The following is a 23,325-nucleotide window of genomic DNA, read 5'->3' as shown; positions in this document are numbered from 1 at the left end:
GTGACAATCTCAGGAAAGCTGGGCGCCTTTGGAACTTTCAGGGGTGCCCGAGGGAAGCAGACTTCATTCAGGGTCACCCCAAGCTCGGCCACAGCCTGCAGAGTCCTGGATCAGGATATCTCAGGACAATGAAGAACTAACCAGGGAGGGGTATCTGGATGGATGTCCGCAGAGAGATAAGGCCTTGTCATCTGTGGCAGCGTCCTTTCCTCTCCCCTGGGCACATGGTGTGTGGGCCTCCACACAGGGGCTGTACTAATAAGATAAAGAAAATGGAATTCTTCTCTAAGCCTCCACACAGCCAAAGAAATGTCCAGGGATCTGCTTCCATCTTTTTCCTGCTCTTGGAGCTATTGATTACCATGAAGGCTCTACCCTGAACTTTTACAAACTCATCTTAGGTCTGGTTTAAGGAAGTGCCAGGGAAGCAATGCACACCGGCATTTTAGAACAAATCCTGATGTTCTCGCCCCTTGATAGGCATTTTGGCAGGAAGACCCTCAGGGGGCACAGATATACCTCTAAAGCAAGTAGAGCAAGTTCATAAGGAAGGTTAAAATTCCACTGCCTGAACGACATGAGGTGGGAAGGAACTGGGTTTGCCTCACTGGGGAGCTAGGTCCATGTGTACAAGCCCCTTTTGATCTGTTGCAGGTGTAGGCAAGCCAGCTGCTGTTTTAATTCTAAAGAGGAGGTAATGTCACTGTTCTGTAGAACCCGTGTACAAATGGAGGAAACGAAGGACAACAGGGTTAGTCCAGCCCGTTCCCATGGAGATGCACCCAGGAGGGTGGGCAGCATGGTGACTCAGCCCTCTTGCTGAAGGTTCTCTTCTGATCTCCAATGTGTGGGGAGAAGCAAGACCCCAGTGGCATAAGCAGGCACCCCTGCAGTTGTACTTGGGGTCAGTCCTGGCAGGAGACCTTGTCGGGGTTCACCTGTGTTTCTCAGCCTTCAGGGAGTGTGGAATGTCCAGACCAAGGGCTGACAGGGGAGAGGCCGGTTTCAGAAGGCAAGAGGACAGCACCCTCCTGCTGGCTGTGTGACTTTGGTAATAGCAGTTGTAATAATCCTCACCTTACAGGGTTACTGGGTATTAAATAAGGGACTGTGAATATCATGCGCTTAGCAGAAGGTTAAGAAATACTGACTTGTTTGGTTTCTCGGACAATAGAATGTGACAACCAAATGTCAATGTATTCCCAGAACCGAATGCGGGAGAGCCTGAAATACAGGGTTCTTAGCAACACGGTGGCAGGCCAGCAACTGTGCAAGACAAGGGATAATGAGGGACGGAGAAGTCAGTGTTTACCACTGACCTCATTCGTGAGAGAAAATTGAGACTACCAGAAGCGGGTACCAAAGGGCACCAAATAGACTCACCATGCCAGGTGTCTGTGTTTGCAAAGACAATAAACCAATATGAGACAATTACCAAGAGGCAGCCGCTGGAACACGGTCAGAGGAGTCTCTGGCCTATAGAAAAGGCAAGTGGCCTGTGATCTTTCATCAACGACTGATGTGACTTCAAGGTCAAAAGCAAAAAAAAAAAAATAAAAGGGGGGGTGAATCGAGGGGAAAACACAGAGCAGGGGGAGGAGCATTCCTTCTGCAAAGAACTCTTGGGGGTGCTGTCACATAAAACAGGAGGGGAGGAGGGAGTTGTCAATGAAGATCACCTGATGCTTCTTGGGTAAATCTTAAAAAGTAGCTCACGTGAGTAAAAGCAGGAAGACTTTGATGTCTTTTATTTGAAATTTGGGTGGATGAGAAAAGCTAATTGAGATGCGGGTTTGGGTTGTTCTTATGTCGAGCTAAGCTTTCTGTGGTGTTGCTGGTTTCCTAGGAAGAATTAAGTAATATGCAAAAGGAATTGTACAGCTCACACCCGTTCCGTGCGTTACAGGAGGAGCTCATGTCCTTCCAGGACACCCTTGATGGTGTCACCTGCCCCGCGGTGCTTCAGTCACCCCGCCTGACCCTTGGCAGTCCCATCCCTTACATCAGATGCCTGCTCCTCAGTGGGGATGAATGAGGGTAAAGGCATTTTGAGGTCTCAGTGCTGGTTGTGTTCCGCTTTTGCACACCGACGTGTGGAGAAAGCAAATTGTAAAGTGTAAAAAATGCAAAAGAAAAAAAAAAGGCTGTGTCTTTGTCCCAAATAGTCTCTTTTTGCTTTTATAAAGTCACAAATGCAATGAATTTTTCTAGGTTTCTCTAACTTGCATCACACAGTATGGTGACAGAGATATGATTAGAAACAGTATTTCCCCGCGAGAACGTGGCTGAAAATCATTAAACTCCATGCATTGTCAGCCTGGGAAATGCTTAGACGCAGCACGGTTGTTATGAAACAGGAAATGAGAAAGAAATAGTGGCCCTTGTCACGTGTGCAAAAGGGCAAGGGCAGAACACACTGGCAGGCTTTGAGCACCTTGTGCCATCATTAGAGTTCTGTGTGGAGTTGGGGAGTGTGGATGTTTCTCAGATTGGAAGCAGAGTTCCAAGGACTGTGACCTTTATCGTCCATGCGCCTATGTTCAAGTTTTACCATAGGACCTGATGGTATAAGGAAGTGAAGCCTTATGAGGGACTCTGGTCAAAAGGATGCAGTCTGGGAGATGGCAAGGACACCCTTGCAGAGGTCCTAAAGTGAGCCCCTGTTCCTTTGTCCAAGGAGAACTCAGAAGTCAGTAGTGTGAGCCCAGGAGAGGCACCTCACCAGAAAGCGAACATGATTTCAGAATCCTAACTTCTGCAACTTGGCCAAACCACTGTTTGGGCAGTGCAAGCCACCTGGTTTGCCATGTTCTTCTGCAATAGCACAAGCGGACCCAAGTAAGGGCCTGACCATGGCTACATTTCAATGAGTGCTACCCAAGCCCACAAACTTCTCGCTTCCCTTTGTGACGAGCATGGCCTCTCACCAACTAAGACACCTTGGAAGCTCCAATGCTAGGTGCCCTGAGAGGCATTTGGGAATCATGACTGTCCCTGAGGCTCAGGAAATGGTTGGGCATCAGGTTCTGATGTTCTTTTAGGTCACTTTTCTAGGGATTGTCAAGGAAGGGGCATTTGCAACAGCTGCTAGGATGCTCTGGGTTTGAGTCCAGTGGTAGCAAGAGGTCAGCTGAAACATGACCTTGCTAGCAGTCAGCCTCTCCGTGCCTCACCCTTATTGTTAAGAATCCTGACAAAGCTCTCTGCAACAGCGGAGCATCCAGTCAACATCCACTCGTTACACTGGACCGCAGCGTGGAGTTATTGGCAGGTGACAAGGCCCCCTAGTGGGCGGGGTCACTGGGATCATGCCTGTGAAGGAGACTCTGGGACAATGATTTTTTTCTTCCCTCTTTGCTTCCTACATCACCAGTGGCCAGAAACACAGGTCACTCACAGAAAGACCCAAACCAGCAGAGACGTGAGTTCTGGCTCCATATTCCCGTGCTCTGAATTTTAGAACATCTGTGCTTAGTGAAGCCCTCTTCTCAAGACTGGAAAGAAAATGGTGGCTGTAGAACAGCAGGTTTTCCGTCCCATAAAGGGAAGTTTGTGAGCTGCAGGGCAGAAACGCAGTGAGATAACCTCTAAAGCCAGAAGACACGGCACTTCTGCTCAGTGGTTTTCCTTCGACTTAAAACACTAGAATGTTTTGTCTAGCGTATTGTATAATAGGCTGTGGTCTGTGAACTTGGGAAGTGGAGGCAGGAAGAGCAGAAGGACAAGGTCAACCCTGGGCTACGGAAGTGAGTCCCAATCTAGCCTGGGATGCAGAAGGTAAGGGGGAAGGAGAGGAGAGGAGGGGAAGGTAGGGGAGGACAGGGGAGAGGAGAGAATAAGAGAGGAGAGGGGTAGGGAAAATAGGAGAGGGGAGAAGAAGGGAGGGGAGAGGAGCGGAGAGAGGAGGGGAAGATAGAGGAAGGGAAGGAAGGAAAGGAGAGGAGGTAAGGGGAGAGGAGAGGAGAGGAGAGGGGAGGAGAGGAGAGGAGAGGAGAGGGGAGAAGAGAGGAGGGGAAGATAGAGGAAGGGAAGGAAGGAAAGGAGAGGAGGTAAGGGGAGAGGAGAGGAGAGGAGAGGAGAGGAGAGGAGAGGAGAGGAGAGGAGAGGAGAGGAGAGGGGAGAAGAGAGGAGAGGAGAGGGGAGGAAAGCATTCCCACATGTCCCCCCTTCCTCTGCACAATACTTGCCTGATTACTAATAAAAGTTTTTTCCTGAGTGTGGACTGTGCAGCAGGCACTCAGCATGTGCCCTCTTTTCATCCTGCCGACGGCTCTCCTGGTGGTGCTTTCATGCCTGTTTGCCTTTGCAGGAGCTGACAGGAAACCTTAGAAAGGTTGAAGGTTGAAGGCTTCATGGGAACTAAAGAAGTACCCTTGACCTTGGGTCGCCTGACACTGGTGCATACCAAAGCTGCTCTTGAGCCAACTTTGACTGTGTTCCTGTGCAACACAGTCACTAGTGAAAGTACTCACCAAACGTTCCTTTAGAAACATGCCTCTTCGCCAGCATCTTAAGACTTGAAAAAGGCTCAGGGGACGGGGCGTTTTGTTGCTGTTGTGAGGTAAAGCGTCAGAGAGTCATTCTTCAGATTGTGAGAGATTTCTCGTGGCTAGAAACTTCGTTATGGTCTTGGGTAGAAGTGTGGAAAATGTGAAATGCTAGGCAAGACTATGTACTCATGGGTGCTCGGAACTCTGCTGTCCTTCCCTGAACACACAGGAGCTCACTCCTTGGAATACACCGTGGTAGGACGTGAGCTTCAGGTTTGCAGCCAAAATTCTTCACCGAGGTCCCATGGAAGCAGAATTCCTATGCTATCCCTGACAACTTGTAAGAATGTCAACAGGGCCCTGGATGGAGCTCTGAGAAAATGGCTGTGGCAGAGAACTCCAGTAAGTCAAATTGCAGAGAGTAGACTCTACAGCCTGAGCATAGTGAAAATTGTCCAAACTGAAGGCCAGATGAGGCTGTGGTTGTAGGTCTCACTTTAGTAGCTGTAACTCTACCAGAGACGTGCTGACCTGGTATTGAAGTTGTCACAAAAGCAGGGTAGAATCCAATATAGAATAGAACAGAAATAAAATATTTAGAAGGCCCAACTGATTCATTCATTTATTCATTCATTCATTCATTCTCAGTTACCAAAGGGCAGTAGTAGAACGGCAAGTTGCAACAATAATAATAACAACTTCTTAATGGAGGGTTGACTGGGGGGGCCTGCGAGAGTTCAGGGGGAGTTCATATATTCCTGACGCCCATGGGTATGGAGTTGTGTTGACTGTCACTGGTATAATAAAACATCCAGGGAGGTGGCTGGCTCACCACACATGCACCAACGATGACAGGGGCTCCATGCAAAACCCATGCAGTGCAGCTGCTGCCGAGACAGATCAGGTTGTGTCAACAGAAACCCTTTCAGGGGTCTGGAGAAGCATAGGCCATTGCCCTTATCACAGTCTACATCTTCCAGCTAATATTTGCCCAACTTGGAGCCATGAATATCAGACAGCTCCAAAATGAGCATGCGAGTCTCTTGAGGCTGTGCCCTAAGTACCTTCTGTAAAGGTTTCAGTGGGAAATAATCTTCAAATAAATGACAAGATGGTTTGAAAAGAATAACCAGGTATTATATTACAGTTTGACTAGGAATATTTCCTTTCTTAGTGAGTTGGGGCGTGCTTGTTTGTTTTCTCCCTGGCACATCCTGCTTTGTCCATAAAACTCTCTTATTCCCTGTAGAAAGGCTCGGCTGCTGCTTTTCTGAGAGGCTGAGGGGCTCTCATGACTTTGTACGGCTTCTCTTTTCGAGACTTCAGCTTCCTGCAACACATGCACTCCCCCCTTGGTAGGACAGAGACTGCAAAAAATGGTCCCTTTTAGGCAGTTATAAAAATCACATGCAAGTTCTAAATCATAAAGGGAAATATGTGAGATTTTTGCCATAAAAAAAATTAAAGATCTTATAAGGCCTCTTTATTCTGACTCTTGCAAGTCATCATCCCAAATTAGAACAGGCCTAAAGGAGGAAAATGTCATAAAACATATCACAGATACGAAGGTAGAAGTTTTAATATGTTAGGATCCTTGCAATTAAATAAAAAAAATACCTAATATCCATGTGGAAAAAATATAATGAATAAGCAATTCATAAATGAAAAAACCCAAATGTCAAAGAAACATCAGAACACTATTTGATTTTAATAGTCAACATTAAAAGAGAACCATTCATGGTTATGAGACGGGTAAAGTTTAAAATTAACCTCAGAGACTGTACCGCACACCCCATTAGAAGAGTAACTTGATAAAGCCATGTGTTCAGAGAAATTTGGCAGTATAATTTAAAAACACCAAAGCCATATATCTCTAGAAAAATCTGTCCTAAAGAAATGATTTAAAAAAATAAATGTTTTCTACTTTTAGGATTTTCTAACGTAAAACAAAAATGTGCAGGAACAGAGAAGCGGAGGTAGGATTTGGAGTCGTAAGGAAAAGCTTCAACAGTAGTTGCCTGTCACTCACAGAGACATACAGCTCAAGACCTCCTGGGGCTACCCGAAACTCAGGACAGAAATGTATCCTGTGCACACACACCTGGGATGAAGCTCACTTAATAAATGAGGCACAGAGAGAAGTTAAGGGTTCCTAATTTGCAACAAAGCAGCTACTGTGTTAGCGCGAGGCCCGCTTGAATGAAAGAACTGCTATGTTGTGACAGTCAGTCTGATAACTACCAAGCGGCTAACAGGCTGGTAGTATGTGCAGTGGAGAAACACGGTGCTAAGGGAAGGCTCCTGTCCTGGGTGACATGGAGCAGGAAGGCCCCAGATGCCATTCCGTTATTCAGAACGATGTACAGTTTTAAAATTTCACCTATTTTTCATTTAACATTTTCGGATTGCAGTTGACTGCAAGTAACTGAAACCTCAGAAAATGAAAAGGCAAACAATGGGGCACTACTATGGCTGACAGTTCCTGAGTGATTATTTTGTACCACTGTTCAAAGCTATTGCTATGTGTTTCTTGAGTATTCACAATGAAATTCTTATGGCGGTACTATCATTATCTTAATTTTTGTTTTCAGTTAAAGAAAACAGGGGTTAGTGTTCTGGTGGAGGCTCCACCCCAAGTCCCCTCTCCCTCGGAGTTGCCTCAGTTCAGACTTCACCACAGAGAAAGCCCCGCCAAATGATGACCCCTCCCCAGAGATGCTCAAGACCACACCCGCAGGGTATTTAAACTGTCCCCCAGAGAACAAATGAGCGGTTGTCTGATCTTCCTTTCCCATCTCCTCTCTGAGGAGCTGGAAAGCCACCCGGGAGCATTTGTATTCATTAAACCTGGGCTTTTTCTAATTCGGTTTGATTTGGTCTGATTTGGATTATTGCGTTGGCGGAAAGGCTTATGGGGGCACAGAAATTTTTCACTTAGTGCGTCAGCAACTCATGTAGTGTGTTAGTGTATAGCCAAGTCAGGGCCTGAGTCTGAGCAGGTCAGCCCTTAACCCTGAGCATCAACCCCGAAACCCACCCCCAACCCCCTGCCCTCCACCCCCACCACACACAGACACACACAGACACACACACACACCTTCTCACTAACAGAACGGGAAGCAGGTAATGATATAATACTCCTCAATGGAGACGCAAGATCTGACTATAGCCCAGTCACAGTGTGTAGAAGTCACACAGCTGAAATACATTTATCGGAATGGTTTCCCTCTTGTTGCTAGTTTAGCACTTGCTGTTGCTATAATTTAAATCTTATCTTATGCACCATCAGCTGCCAAGCACTCATGACTGAAATGTTCGCCCAAACGATAACTCTGACATGGGGGTTGTCTGTACCTGTGTGTTGTCCCTTTAGGAGAGGACACTGGAGGTAGGAAAATCCTGATCAGGCAGGTTGTCCCTGGAAACCAGCTACCGCCGGAACACAACCTTAGTCACTGTAAGCCTAGTTTGACAAAGAAGCTCAGCTAAATCTACTAGGTGGATATTGCTAGTATCTTATCAGATTCGTCTCTTTCCACCCTTGGTATCTGATCCAGCGTGCTACCTCCCAGCCCCAACACTAACTCCCACGTTCTCAGTAATTTTTCTTACCCACTGGTTTTTACCAGCTGCTGTCATGATTGTCCTTGCTTGTTATTTGGTTGGAGTTAGAGATACCTGAGAAATTGGGGAAGCCCATTTCTTGGTTCTTCTGAAAAGGCATTACCAGAAAACCTTAGAAGTGATCAGTGAACTGAGGGAGACTCGCTTTGAGTCTGAGCAGCACCAATCGGCTGGGTTAGATGCATCGAAAGGCAGAAGAAAGGCAGAAGGAGGAAGCCCCACTGCTCTCTCCCTGCAGGCATAGACTTTTGCAGTTCCCGTGACCTGGGACATGCGGCTGCAGCTTCTTCGGCCTCTCAGTAAGTCCCAGCACCCAATGACTCCCTGAAGCCCCTTCAGGGCCTTGACCTCTGACTGGGACTGCATCATTGGTCTCTCCTGTCCCGAGGCTCCCTGGACTTAAGTGGCAACTGGTTTCTCCAAACCTCCCTCCAGTTTGCTGACAGCCATTGTGGAAATAAACAGCCTCTAAGCATGTGAGTCAATCCAATAAACTCCCTTTTGTAGTTAGAAGTATATGTATATGGTGGGTTTCGCTCCTCTGGAGAGCCCTGAGTAATCCCCCTTTGGCGACAATTCCCCATCTGTTCCTGGTGTTTCAAAGTTGAGGTCAAACTCTTTCCCCTATGCAATACTCTTGAATAAAAAGTCTGTCTTCCCATTTTAAAAAAGTGTCTGATGAATCATTTCTAACGCATTTAACATCACAAAAATCTGTCCAACCCCCCCTCCCATCCCAGACAATGGGGAGCATGGGGAAGTGCTGGGAACATGACATGAAGGTCAGCCCCATTGCTAATCACAATGGATTTGACTCATCCCCAGTACTTATTCTGATGGAAAATCCATCTTCAATTACAAAGCTCTGGACTAAGGGAGGGATTTAGAAATGTATCCTTTGTTTAGCATTCAATTGTCTCTCACAAATTTAGGAACTATTCAGGAAAGACACATGTTACAATTGGGGATGATAGGATTCTAGGGGGTTGTCCGTCTTTCTTGTTTTGCAAATACGTTTGGTTTATAGTGTACATCAATTCCAGATGTTCCGATTCTCCTGCTTGCTAAACTTGTATCTGAATCCTCGGTTAAGACTCACTATCCCTTCGTGAGCAAGTGCAGAGCTGGGGAAGTGTGTGAATCATCAGAAGCACACAACCCCTCTGAGGCTGGACAAGGCTCTACTCTGCCTGGTGTTTGAGCTCCTGTGATGTACATACGAGTCCTCTTTTTTTTTTTTCTTTTCACGATCTGTTTGGACGTCATCCTTTAGGTTGTTATTGTTCTTCTTAGTGACTTTACTGTCTAAAATGACACTCAAAAGATACTGCCAAAATATAATGACACGCTCCTCAGCCCTAGCAAGCTGCAGTAAGTCCCATGGAGAAAATAGCTGTGGTCGCCAGCGTCGCTCAGGTTGTTGCGGTGTTGGTGATAGTTGCCTGTGTGTGTGGCGTGGGGGATGTGAAGAAGGCACCATTCTGAAAAGCAGACTGTAGGCAAGGGTGCGGGTCCCCAGGACGTGAGGTGCCAGGAAAAGACATCTCTAACTTTGGCCAGGGCTGTGCTGTCCTGGGCTCCGGGCTGAGCTCACACAGTGATCATGCCCTCACCCACTCCTCAGGGGCTGGCATTATTATCTTCATCTCAGCGGATGAGAGTGGGGGTTGGGGGCCTCAAACTGCAAGGCTCTTTCACATGGTAACAAAGGGTACCGGCAGGATGTGGGCCAGTGTTGGTCCTTCAACTTGGACGGATCCATGAATGTGTGCTTCTCGCATTTTACTGAAATAAAAATAAATAAAATGATGAAGGTGCTTGTGAAGTCTTCCCTGGGTGTCTTGTGTGGTGTGGGATGGGCATTGTGCTGCCCTGGGTGGATCCGGTGGCCTGTCTGTCTCATCTAGACGTGGAATAAAGCAAGGGCAGCTGAGTGGTCTCTGGTTCAGAGACTTAAAGTTTTGTGGGTTGATTTCTCTTCTCAGTTTTCAACATGGATTCGAGCGAATTCCGGAGGAGAGGGAAGGAGATGGTGGATTACATAGCTGACTATCTGGAAGGCATTGAGAGGCGCCCAGTGTACCCTGACGTGGAGCCTGGCTACCTTCGGCCCCTAATCCCCACCGCTGCCCCCCAGGAACCAGAAGCATATGAAGACATAATCAAAGATATTGAGAAGATAATCATGCCAGGGGTGAGTATGTCTATGAGGTCAGAGGAGGGCTGGGTTTATGCCAATATAGCACGACTGGAAGCTACAGTTCCGGTGTCATGGGGTCACCAAAGCAGAGAGGTTAAAGAGAAACGCCTACCTTTTTTTTTCCAGTGTCAACTAAGACAACTGAGATTTAGAGAAGTTAGTGGTCCAAGAAGCTCTCGTGGGCTAGTCAATGATAGATCCAAATTACATGGGCTCCAAAGGTAGAGTGAGGGTTTTCTCCCAAGGCCCCCACAACTCTGTACTTGCTTCACCATGCTTGGTTCCTCGTTATTCTATGATGGCAAAAAAAAAAAAAAAAAAAAAAAAAAAAAAAAAAAAAAAAAAAAAAAAAAAAATTCTGGTGGTTGATTGCAAATAGTTTAATTAATTATCCTAAATAAAGACACTTGTAGCATTCTTAAGTCTGTCCAAAGGTACTTTCATGTACCGAGGGAATGCTTTCTTCATTTTGGTTAGGCACGGGCGGGCTGTGTCCACTGCTTCTGCCCAAGGCCATAGAATGGCTGAGCCTCCCTGATAGAGAGGGATCAAAGGGCTGCAGCGAACCTCAGTGGTAAGTCTCCACAGTACTGCTTTACCCATCAAGCAATTTACCTAAAAGCCTATTCATTAACATGATTCTGACCAAGTGGGTCTGACCCTGATCACCAAATCACGTGTAAAGTCTGAGCTGGGCCTCTGCCCCCTTCCCCAGCACTTAGGTGGCTGCGGCACAGCTATAAGGAGAATGAGAAACAGACACGTGATCTGCAGGGCGGGGGGGGAGGGGGAGCCGGGATAGCGGGTGCTCACTCCTGTTTTCAGACAGAAGACAGAGGCTCTGGGGAGGCAGCTAGTCTTCAGCCTCTGCGCCTCTGTTCCAGAACACCTCTCACAGCCCCTGTCAAGTTCCGTCTTCAGGAGATTTCCCCTGCCATTTGTTCTCTGAGTAAAATTAAAAATTCTGGCTCTGGCCTACAAGTTGAACAAATAAGCTAAGCCAGTCAGCACAAAACCCGTGCAGGGAGGTACAGTCAAATGTCAGACCACGGGGGAATACAGAAGCGTGGTGTTGGCAAAAATGTGCAGTCTCCCTGCAGGGGTCTGCGCTCTGTAGGAGTGTTTACTGGGCAGAGCAAGAGTGCTCTGGACTTAGCTCCCTGGGTGACAGTTTCGGGCAGCCTGGTGCTAGCCCTGTGCTTGACCCGCAGCTACACAAAAATTCTGGGTTGTACAGAGCCGGCGTGGGACTATTCAGTCCGCTTGCTCTGGCTAGTCATAGAGAGCAAGGCAGAGGAGTGTCCCTTCCAGTCAAGAATCACCCTGGCCTTTCCAAGCCCCGGGTAGTGAGGAGAGAGAGCCGCAGGCAGCGTGGAGCCCTCCGGGTACCTGGAAGAAACTGAGGTCTTGGGCTCCAGCTGCACCCTCTGGCCTGGTGCGTTTGTGCAGTCTTTGGCCTCTTCCTCTGTTGGCCCCTTGCAAGTTCCACTTTCTCAAGGCATTTCCATGAAGACAAGCACGTTACCACTACAGATGTTTTGGTTTTTATCTGAACATTCTTTTTTTTCCCCTCTCTCTCTCCTCTCTCTTTCTTTTTTCTTTCTAAAGCCTCATGGGCCCCACTCCTGCTCTGCTGAACACATCACTCAGCCTGTGAAGTTCTCCAGAGCCTCTGAGACTCACTGTCAGCCTCTCCCCTCCCTACCCCCTCCCTCCCTCCCCCTTCCTGTTCTTGCTAACCCTGATTTTCCTTCACTCTCACTTTTTTTTTTTTTTAAATCCCCCTCTGGCTCTGTCCCACACCCAGGCCTGGAGACAGGCATGTAATGCGCCTTACTGGAATCTTCCAGTTTTTAATGAGCTATCCTGGTTGGTTATCTTCATAATCATAATCAGAGTTCCTCGTGCCACATATTGGCCGGTAAATGTCTAATATGCGGTTTTACTGAGAAAAGACGTGTTTACATCGTTGCAAAAACTATGAAGAATGGCAACACGTTCATCAGCTCTCTGACCCTGTGACAGCTGAAACGACAAACACACAGGGACAGGGTCCATTTTCGCTTACAGCTTTGGGAGTTCAACCAGGACTCGATGGTCTTATGGCCTGTGGTGAGCCAGGGCGTCATGGCAGAAGCACAGGGCAGAGGAAATCTACTGGCCTCATGGCTGGAAAGCAACCCAGAGAAAGAGGAGGGGACCACCAGATGGGGACCACCAATCTCCTTTGAGGGCTCATCACCAAAGATCTAAAGGCCTCTCACGACCTCCCGATAGTGCCATCTTGGGGACCAAGCCTCTAATATGTGGAGCTTTGGGAATTCTTGAGAGTTGGACCCTAACCAGATGTTATAAGAAAACACGTGGACTAGGTGACGTCAACATTTCTCAAAGTCCCAGAGGTCGGGCTCAGATGAGGGCTCTGTAGGTTAGCGCAAGCAGCTCTGTACCCTCCAGTCATAAGGACCTAGCTCCCTGGTCTTCTCCTCTTTCTCCTCTCCCACCACCGCACTTAGCCTATTCCTCCTAACAGCTCCTCCTGCTCCTGACAGCCAAGGCTCCTCGCCTCCTGCAGACCCTTCCTTTCATCTTTACCTCAATGTTTACACGGAGCGATTTGAGCTCCCAGCTTCTACAGCTACAGGATCTCGGGCCCCTCTCGGGGATCATCTTTCCTTAGACCCTGGTGAAGAATGAGGGCTTGTTTTATGTCTCTGCCCCCAGTTCACTTTGTGAAATCTCTTCCCCAGGACAGGCACATCCTTTAAAAAAAATATATCTATCATTTTAAAGAATGTCAGCTTAAGACTGCGCCTAACGGCCTCATTACAGGAATCTGGTGATAACAGAGGGAAGATTTCATGTGACTGTTTCTTACAGAACTCACACTGATTTCAGAGACTCTAAGGCTCAGCGGAGTTTTGTTTTATAGTCAGTGAACGAGAAGAATTTACTTGACTAGAATCTGGAGGAGAAAGCTAGAGATGGTCTCGCTGCCTAACAATGCAGAAAGAAACCCAGTTCCTGGATTTGGGGAGTCAGGGGGAGACCCTTTCTCCAGAATCTTTGAATCAGAGCCGTATAAGCCTTTTAAACTTTGGAGCGGGAACTATTTCTTTCGCCAGCAACAAATCAGAACAGCTGTCGGTGCCTCAAAAGCACACACGTTTGGTTAAAGTTCGGGGTGGGGTGGAAGTGTTGGAACTTTTCAAACAAAAATACAGTGTCGTTGCCCTCCATAGATTCTGGAATTGTTAGCTATGGTCAGTCTGATCTTTTCTTAGAAGGCCCCAAATTCCATCACGAAGGCCCTACTCTCATGACCTAAGTCCCTCACCAAGGCTTCCTAATACTGTCATTTGGGGCTGGCAAAAAGGTTGTAGCACGCACATTGCAGGGGAAGATTCCACCCATGAACCAATCCTGGTCTGTGTGTCCTCACCACTGCCCTGGTTTCCATCATCCCTGGGATTCCCAGGAACACCACCTCAGTGCATCTCCTCCCTGCTCAACCTCAGCTTTTCCTCTGCGCCTTATCCAGGCTTGACATGGAGCAACTGTTCGCTCCCTCTGGGCTAGAGGAGGCAGGGGAGGCAGTGGCCGTTGTGGGAGACAGAGGTAGCAGCTCCTCCGCTTAAGGGTGCTGATTTGCCAGTGGGAACGGACCACCTTAAAGAAATCCTTTTTAAGAAACGGGCATTAAAAGCCAAAAGATAAATAAATAAAAATAAACAAAAGCAACTGGATTTGCTAAAGCCATTTTGGGAAAGCCAAGCTTTTTACTCTAGGACCTCAGATGTCTGGTGCAGCACTTGCTCTGCTCAGGGCACCCAGCAAGAACCTGAAGCAGTGTTGCTATCATTGCCGCCTAGAGACTTCATGTGTTGTGACAGTTGGTATTTTGTGAAGACAGCATGTTCATCTTGGCTAGCAAAAACAGTCAAACGCAAAGCAGGGGGTCTGTCCACTACCGTGGTGAGGAGGTGAAGCTGGAAAGTGTGGGACGTTTACATTTGATAAACTTTGTCCAAGTTGTCTTCTGTGTGCATGGCCTGGCTCGGGTGCAGCCTGACTCCTCTGGCCCAGAGTAACTGTTCCGTCTCCCCACAGGTAACACACTGGCACAGCCCCTATTTCTTCGCTTACTTCCCCACGGCTAGCTCGTACCCAGCCATGCTTGCAGACATGCTGTGTGGGGCTATCGGCTGCATTGGCTTCTCCTGGGTGAGTATCTCCAAGACCCTGTGGTGGGGTCTGTGCTTGCATGGGGAGGTGATCCCTTTATACACGGGGCCACATTGCAGAGAGTAGAGTCTGGGCTCCCCGAAGGGAGTTTCTAAAGGAAGAGAAATTCTGAAGGGGAAGTGGGAGAGGGAGGAGGGAGAAGGAAGAGAAAGAGAGAGAGGAAGAGAGGATGGGAGGAGAAAGAAGAGGAGAGAGGAGGAGAGGAGGGGAAGGGAAGAGAGGAGGGGAGGGAAGGAGAGAGAAGGGAAGAGAAGGGAAGGGAAGGGAAGGGAAGGAAAGAGGAGAGGAGAGGAGAGGAGAGGAGAGGAGAGGAGAAGAGAAGAGAAGAGAAGAGAAGAGAAGAGAAGAGAAGAGAAGAGAAGAGAAGAGAAGAGAAGAGAAGAGAAGAGAAGAGAAGAGATTCTGCACAGGGCTATTTTGTTTTGCTTTTATAAGCACTTGATTTTGATCCAAGGTTTCTGCAGCCCAAAGCTGAATCTTACATTCCCCTAAGACCAGAAGATTTCTGTGCAAGTCTGAGAATGCTGCCACCTCTGTTTCATTCCATCTGCCCCCCACCAGGCTACTGCCCAGCCTATCTGATGGGCAAGCAGGCAGAGCAAAAGTGTCTGGAAATAGGCTTAGGGCTGCCTGCAGGCCCTTCAACCCTCCCTGTGTGAGGTCTTGCCCTACATGGAGCAAAGACTTAGAAAGTTCCCTACTCTGAAGGTATCCAGCCTAGGTCTTCCTGCTCTCTGTGTCCCAGCTGTGTGCTTCCGGAGAGATTCAAAGCAGATGCCATTGACTCTTAGGTTCTGGGGCTCCTCACACTATGAAGAGTTCCCCAAAGCCTAGAACTATCTTTGACTCTCTAGATGCAGAGTGTTCCCCCTTATGTGTGCACTAGAGCCCACTCATATTGACTAGTGTTGACTGAGGACTTGGGAGGCAGGAAGGAAGGGCAACTCATGGTTCTCAGCAGCCAGCAGAGTCCAGCTGAGTTGGCTACTTCACCACATGGCACCTGCTTTCCTTCAAGCTGGGCTCCTCAGGAGCTGAGCAAGTGGGAGTCTCAGCTTATGGGAAGAGTTAAGTAGGCCTCCCTGTCATCACTGCTTTTCTGTCAGGCAACTGGTGCCTCCTTCTCCTAGGGACAGACATGGCCTAGGCTGAGGATACCCTTTTCTTGAAATTCGATGCTGTAGAGGCAGGTTTCACTGATAGCTCTGCTGCTTCTGCATGTCTGCCTGGAGACCCAGCAACCACCTCTGATTTATCTGCCCTTCCGGGATGGTCTCTTATGCTTTAAACAAGGAAATGCCCGCCTCCCTGTCTCAGAAGTTGTATTATTTAATAGCTGTGGTTCATAACGGGAAACGCCTGGAGTTCGAATTATCCTGGCTGCAGTAGAACCCAGCAGGATGGGGATGACCATCTGCCCAGCAGGGAGAAAGTCCTCGGATCCTTTAGTCACCCATGTGTCATAATGCCAGGACGCACAGGTAGCTACAAGAGTACTCTGGTCACCACGCTGTGCTCCTTAGATACTGACCCAAAGGAAAGTGGAGACTCATTTCACCTTTGCGTGGCCCTAAGAGTACACCATCACCTTCTGTGTGCAACGAGAGGCCAGAGGACAGACATCCAGTTCCTGGGGAATTAAAAGACTACATAAGACAAGTAGCGGGGGCTGGAGAGATGGCTTAGTGGTTAAGAGCATTGCCTGCTCTTTCAAAGGTCCTGAGTTCAATTCCCAGCAACCACATGGTGGCTCACAACCATCTGTAATGGGATCTGGTGCCCTCTTCTGGATTGACGGCCTGAATGTAGGCAGAATATGATATACACAATAAATAAAATAAATCTTTAGAGAAAAAAAAGGACAAGTAGCCTGTCTGGTGTTACCTAGCAGATGGAAGTAGCCCATTTCTTTGGCTACATGGAAATTCTACAATTCACTCATAGCCATACGATCTACAAGTAGACCTTGCTGGATTCTATGATAGATCAAGCTCACAGTACACAGCAGTCAGGCATGGCGGAGTGAGGTTCACAAGGGTACCGCTAGTCTCCTTGCGCCAATCTGAATGAAAGAAGCTAAGCCCGAGACTGAGTTCAGGCACTGGAGGCCCATCTGAGTTTGGGAGATTTTAATCTGGGATTCAGTCAGGGTCGACCCCAAATTCCTCAGTATCTGGGACCTTGCTTCAGCGTTAGTTCTTAAAGAATCATGGCTGTGTGTGTGGTGGAGATGGGGAGACTGATGTGGCCAAGAACTGTTCTCAGCTTACACCCTGAGACCTTCTGTCATGGAGAGGGGATGGGGATAGTGAGGTAAGTCAGAAGGGGCCCGGAGAGAGCTACCCACCATGGCTCCCTGTGTCCTTTCTGGAAGGAGTTGAGGAAGAGCAGAGAAATCTCCTCCTTGTAAAGTTCTGTCAGTGCTGCCAGGCCCAGGCCCTGCTTCCAGGCCTCTTGGCAGAGCTAACCCCCAAGGCTCCTTCAGATCTCTGGGAAATGAGAACACAGCATTGTCTCAATCCATTTGCTGAGGGAGAACAAAATACCATAGACCGAATCCTTTATAAACATTAGAAGTCTACTTGAGGGTGTGAAGAACATGCTACTGGCATCTGGCAGTGAAGCCTGCCGTGTGATGGCAGCCGGCAGCAGGCTTGCATGAAACAGACAAGAATTTGGGTGAACATCCTCTTTTCCATCTGGTTCACTCCTGAGACGACCCGTTTTCCATCAGTTCATGACCAAGGAGCCACGCAGGCTGGTTGACCCGTAACATCCCCCACCTCTCAAGACTCTCGGAGAGGGCTCAGGTTTCAACAAAGGAATGTGGGAAGACGTGCTCAAAAAAAAAAAAAAAAAAAAAAAAAAAAAGAAAAAAAAAAACGGCGACCAAGGGATTAATTCCCCCACCAAGAGTAAATTTGGGGAGACAAAAACAAAAGTGAAATTTTTGTCAAATCGATCAAATAAAAGTTACCAAAGAAACAAGGCTTTCCCGTGTCACCGTTTTGTGCAGAGGCCAGCCGCCCCGTGGCGGCGGCGTAGGGCCTCACTTTCCCCCACCCCCACCGCAGGCTGCAAGCCCAGCGTGCACAGAGCTGGAGACAGTGATGATGGACTGGCTGGGGAAGATGCTGGAGTTGCCAGAGGCCTTTTTGGCTGGAAGAGCTGGTGAAGGGGGAGGAGTGATCCAGGTAAGGTGGGGAAAGTGGGGAAGGCGGCCTTCTGGGCGTGTGGGCTCCACAAAGGACCTCAGTTGCAAACAGAAACCAGTGCCCCTGCTGCTTCGAGCTGTGCCCTTAGCCTTCTTCCAGAGAACAGGAAAGCTGGGACACCCTGGTCTGCAAGGACTTGATGGGAATCTGGATTTAGATCCTGGTGCGGCTTTCCACCAAGCTGTGGGCGAGCACTTATCTCCACAGGCCCTTCTGGTGGATAGATCAGTGGCTACCACATAGGCAGCGAATATTTTTGTTGGGATATCCATGGCCGGCCACCACGCCTAAGCACTCTCCAGACACATTGACTCCTCCTAGTACTGTGAATTAGGTGCTCTATTTTACGACTGAGGAAAAAGAGGCACCGGACAACTGATACCTTACCCACCATTCTAGCTGGGAGATTATAGACCTTGTGTCTGTGTATTCCAGAACCTAAAATCTTGCTGTCACCATCGGATCCTGGCTTTACCACGAGTGACAGCTGTAGCCACGTTTCAACGTCTGTATGTACTACTTGGCCGTGGGTGCCATTTGTCTGCGAGCCAGAAGCTTACCTAAGTCTCTTGCTACGTCTATGCATACATTTAATTCATTCTCCATATTCACGCAAACAACTGTAAGGCTTACATGAGGGCACACAACAGATGCAAATGACAGCCGTGGTGAATTTTCCATTCCACCAGGATCTTCAGAGTGAATGATTGGAATTTATGCTCCCCCCACCCCACACCACCACCCTTTTTGAAACAGGGTCGGACTGTGTAGCCCTGGCCTGGATCTCACTATGTAGAGCAGGCTGGTCTTGAGCTCAGAGATCCACCTGCTCTGTCTCCCAAGGGCCGGTATTAAAAGAATGTACCACCATGCCCCAGCAAATGTGAGCTTTAAAAAAAAACAAAAACAAAAAACAAAAAACAAAAAAACCATTTAGAGTAACACAGACAATGAGCTACATTAACTCATCACCACCCCTTATGTATTTTTCTCATGTCAAGTTCATTTAATGCTGAGAAGGGATTGTTAAGTTTAGAAAGAAGGATTTAAATGTATATATTGTTTTCTCTGAAGCTCTGAGTATAAGGTCAAGCAGTGATGGCCCCACGTATTTTATGGGTAAGAACCCTGGGGCTGACAGGAGAATGTCTTTGTGGGAGATCACATGTCTAGTGTGTCCAAACTAAACTAGAAAGCAAGGCCCTCGATTTCTAGTCCTGAGACTCTTCAACAAGACCATGCTTTTTAACCTCCAACGTATGACCTTTTCCTTTAAGGATGCTAGGCCTAGCTTAGTGGCTTCAGGCACATTTATTTTCCTATAGCTCTGTAAGTCTGACTTAGGTTTTAATGAGCTAAAATCGAGATTGTCATCTTAGAAGCCCAAGGGGAAAATCCATTTCCCCACCTCCTCAAGTTCTCTAAAGCCCTCCGGAATTCCTTGGCCTGTGACTCCCATCTCCTCCAGAAGCAGCTGTGTTCCATCTCACTGACCTTTCTTCCCCTGTCCTGTTCTGACTGCAGATGTGAAACCGGGTCCTCACTTTTAAGGACCCATGTGATAGGATTGGGTCCACTCCGATAATCCAAGATAATCTTTCCAAGTCAGGGTTCTTAATGTTAATCACATCAGCAGAGTCCCTTTTCCCCTTGAAAGGTAAACAAGCTCCATGCCTGGGAAAGAGGCCTGGTATCTTGGTGGTGGGAGATGCGGTCTGAGAGCCCTGAAAGGGTTCCTAGCCTTTGCGACCGGCAGGCAGGGAGGGAGTCAAACTCAGCAGGGCTCGGGGGCGGGGGCGGGGGGGGGGGGAAGGGGAGTGGGCTGGAAAATGTAAATTCTCCTTCTTTCTGATGCAGAGATCTGTGGGCAGGCCAGCGGTACTAGGCTCAAACCACGCTTTCCATTCCTCGGTTAGGTTACTTGGTCATAGCTGAGTCCCTGCAAGTAGGGAGTGGATGAAAATGAAGTCCTAGAGTTGGGTGGGCTGGGACTGCCAGCAATACCAACAGCTGAGGGGGTTCAGGTGGGAAAATCAGGAGTTCCTCGTCACCCTCAGTGAGTTCACACCAGCTTGGTCCAACACGAGACCCTATCTAAAAGTATTCTAGTAAATGTACATATACGCCGTACTGTAACAGAAACATAAATGAAGACTGTGGACCAGACTAAAAATGGCGGCAGGAATGTTCTAGGGAAGTCCCACTATCATTGCTCAGGACCGTTTTCTTCTTTTCAGAGGCTGTGCCGCACAGCCAAACCTCCTCGGCTAAAAGGCCTTGTACAGGTTTTGCTCCAGCTTGAGAAGGGGCTACCACACAAGTCTGCGAAATGCAAGCAGAGCCATTTCCACTTAGGTGAAACCCCGGTGACTTCACCAGGCTCGGATGCTGAAATCCTGGTTTTCCAGGGATAGATCCACTTGCTGTCCTTGACAAGGACCATCAAGACAGAGTGTCCAGAGAAGAGACAGCCGGTCAGGGCTGCAGAGGCCAGCAGAGCTGTCTGCAGAGGCAGGGCCTGGAATTCTGGCTGATTTATTTCTGGGCAAGTATCTCATTCTTCACAGTCGGCCTGACCCCAGAGCAAGCTCTTACTGTAGCGCCACACTCGGCTGAGAGCTTAGCCTCTGGTAAGCCCTCCTCATGACCGAGCTTTCTGTCTACCTTGGGGCAGTCTCTCTGCCCTGTTAGTGAGAAGGCCACCTCCACGCTTCTCAGGAGTTTAAATTTCCAGACTCAGTACCTTTTCTACCTTTTTCCATAATTCCTCTCTCTCTCTCTCTCTCTCTCTCTCTCTCTCTCTCTCTCTCTCTCTCTCTAAGTAGTTCCCCCTCCCTTTTTTGGCCATTTTCTCCTCTATATTTTCAATAATTGCTCATGGTTTTCTGTGTATCTCTGTAATTTTCCACATTGCCAATTTACTATCTTCAATGTCAGCTTTGATTACACTTTTTCACTTTTAAAAATTATTGTGCCCTCTGTATTTATGGATAATGGGCACTCATTGGAGAAACAGGAAAATGCAGCAACTATTTTAGAGTATAATTCTCTCTAGGTCTTATCCCAGTATCTTTATATTTGTGAGTTACATAAATCGAGATGATACGATACATACACGTTTTCTGCACACTGTTTTCTTTTGTTATAGCTTCACTGTTTAAATATTTAGTTTACCATTATTAATCACTAGTATTATTACTACCGTTGTGTGTGTGCGTATTGGGTGTGTGTGGATACTCCTGTCATGACCCTTGTGGGGAGGTCAGAGGACAACGTTGTGAAGTCAGTGTTTCCTTCCACCTTCACGGGGGTCATCAGGCTTGCAGGGCAGCCTAGCCATCTCACCGGCCCTCAGGCATTTAAAACCAAGCTATTTCTTTCCCTTTATTTTGGTTTTCAAGACAGGATTTCTATGTGTAGCCCTGACCGTTCTGGAACTCTCCCTATAGACCAGACAGGCCTCAGACTCACAGAGATTCATCTGCCTCTGCTCCGCCTGCCTCTGCTTCCCTAGCGCTGGGATTAAAACTGTGCGCTGCCACCACCCGGCTAAAACTTTGTCTTAATTTACACTTTAAGTTAGGAAATGAAGCAATGGGCTTCATCATGGCATTTCCATACATGTGGTATTATACTTTATTTTTATCCACCCCCTTTCCCCAACACCTATCCCTTCTTGTTCCTCTCATTCTGGTCCCCTTCTTGACCAAATATTTTTGGAGAATAATATTACTGTACAGTTTTTTATGATGTGTCACGATTTATGTAAATACTACCTAAACTATTCATGTCACACTGCACTTTTCAGTCTTGTAAGATTTCAGAGGACAGTCTTCAGGATAAGGGGCAACAAACAGTCTTCCAAGAGCAACAGCTTCCTTCATGCGACACGTCTGTCTTCCACCAAGACCAGAGCATAACCACAGAAGAAAGCATCTCTGGGTCGCTTGTCATACAGTGAAGCCGATTTAATTTTTTGAGTCTTTAGTATCCAAAAGTGAATCTTTTAGTTTGGTACTTCTCAAAGAATTTTACAAGTAGCTAAGTTTATTGAATGACCACGACAAAGTCTATTTATTGTGCTTTATATAATCAATTTTTAATCCTCAAAAATACTCATAAGGATTTATTGCATTATCAACCATAGTTTTCATAGCAAAAAGAAAAAAAAAAGAGGCAGAAACTAATTAAAGACTGTGTAAAAGGTGATTCAGAGTGTTAATGCCAGCTTACCCAGGCTCTTTGCTTATGATATTGTGTGGAGGTTTGATTGTTACCGTGGGTTAAACCATCTTTAAAGACAATCTCATTTTTAGAAGTTCCAGCCTTAGGTTAGGACTAATTCTGACATCTCTCAGACCAGGCTTCAACAAAGCCCTTGTGAGTTCAACCCACTTAGTTTGGGGTGGGGAGGGGGGAAAGCAGACTTCCTTGTGTTTGCTGCAGGGAGCTGGCCCTTTTCAGCTCACGAGGCTGATTGTCTGTAATTTGTGTAGCCTTAAAGAGCCGGGAGCCCAGTGACAACCCGTGAGGCAGCCTGCCTTATCGATCCCCTCAGAGCTGTAATCACAGCTTTGCATTGGCGCAGCAGTGGGTGTCTGAGTCGAAGGCACACCATCATTGTGAGGCCGGACAAATGAGACCTGCAAAATGGGTCTCTTAATTGGGTTTGAAAGCTCTTGTGGAAGAAAAGCTGCCAATTTCTTACCCTGTGTGAGGTGACATTTGTAAAACCTAGAAGATGAAAGGACCTTTCGGCTCAGGCCATCGGCAGCCTTGAGCATCCACTCTCCCCAAAGGTCCCTCCCACCTCAGAGCAGGCTCGCCATGGCAACCTTTGTCTGGCTGAAGCAAAGGCATCAGTGAACCACACAAAGACGCGGGGGGGGGGGAAAAAGTGGTTTCAGGTAAAGGAGGCAGCGAGTGTGTGGGCTTAGCTGGATGCAGCTCAGGTCTGTTCAGTTCCCCACTTCTCCGCCGCGAAGCTTGGGCTCTGCCACTGCTTTCTTAACAAAGAACAATTGCTCTCTCTTTCTTCCCTCAGCAAATTCCCACTTGCAGAAAGAGACAGAGCCACTCACCTTGATGTTCAAGTGTGCCCGAAACGGATCTGTAATGGCATGTTGAGGTTCAGTGCCCAACATAATCTCAATAATTCAGAGATTATTTTTTTCCACTGGACTTGGTTGCTATTTCTTAAATCATTTTTTTTGTTGTTGTTGACAAAATAAAGAATTTTCTCTCAGAATATGAACAGTGCCCACCGAGCTCATAGTGAGCTTGGCTTGCCTTGGTGTGGCATGGCCACTCAAAATCATTCATTACAAAATAAGTCCAGGGCTCTGAAGAAAGGATGAAATTTTTTTCTACCCATTCCCCCCTCCACCCCCACCCCAGACAGAGCTTCACAATGTAACTCTGGCTGTTCTGGAACTCACTATGTAGATCAATCTGGTCCTGAACACACAGAGATCTGCTTGCCTTAGTGCTGAGATTAAAGGTGTGTGCTACTACATCCAGAGTTTTTTTTTTTCAACCCTCTTTAATTTTT

At 47.6% G+C, this 23,325-nt stretch overlaps 1 protein-coding gene across 3 annotated transcripts in view; it reads left to right on the top strand.

Annotated features, from left to right (window-relative positions):
• Positions 1–23,325, top strand: part of Ddc (dopa decarboxylase) — an 88,859-nt gene that overhangs the window by 9,081 nt on the left and 56,453 nt on the right. For all 3 annotated transcript variants that reach the window (XM_048435449.3, XM_085692219.2, XM_085692218.2), the window contains exons 2-4: positions 10,100–10,308; positions 14,425–14,538; positions 17,634–17,753. In XM_048435449.3, coding sequence (XP_048291406.1) covers positions 10,108–10,308; positions 14,425–14,538; positions 17,634–17,753 — 435 coding nt within the window. In that variant the 5' untranslated portion in view covers positions 10,100–10,107. The remainder of the gene's footprint in view (positions 1–10,099; positions 10,309–14,424; positions 14,539–17,633; positions 17,754–23,325) is intronic.

The sequence above is a fragment of the Myodes glareolus genome, chromosome 8 (genome assembly GCF_982192425.1).
Source record: "Myodes glareolus chromosome 8, mMyoGla1.1, whole genome shotgun sequence".
Taxonomy (NCBI): Eukaryota; Metazoa; Chordata; class Mammalia; order Rodentia; family Cricetidae; genus Myodes; species Myodes glareolus.
Note: the sequence above shows the minus strand (reverse complement) of the source record. Positions and strands in the feature narration are given on the sequence as shown.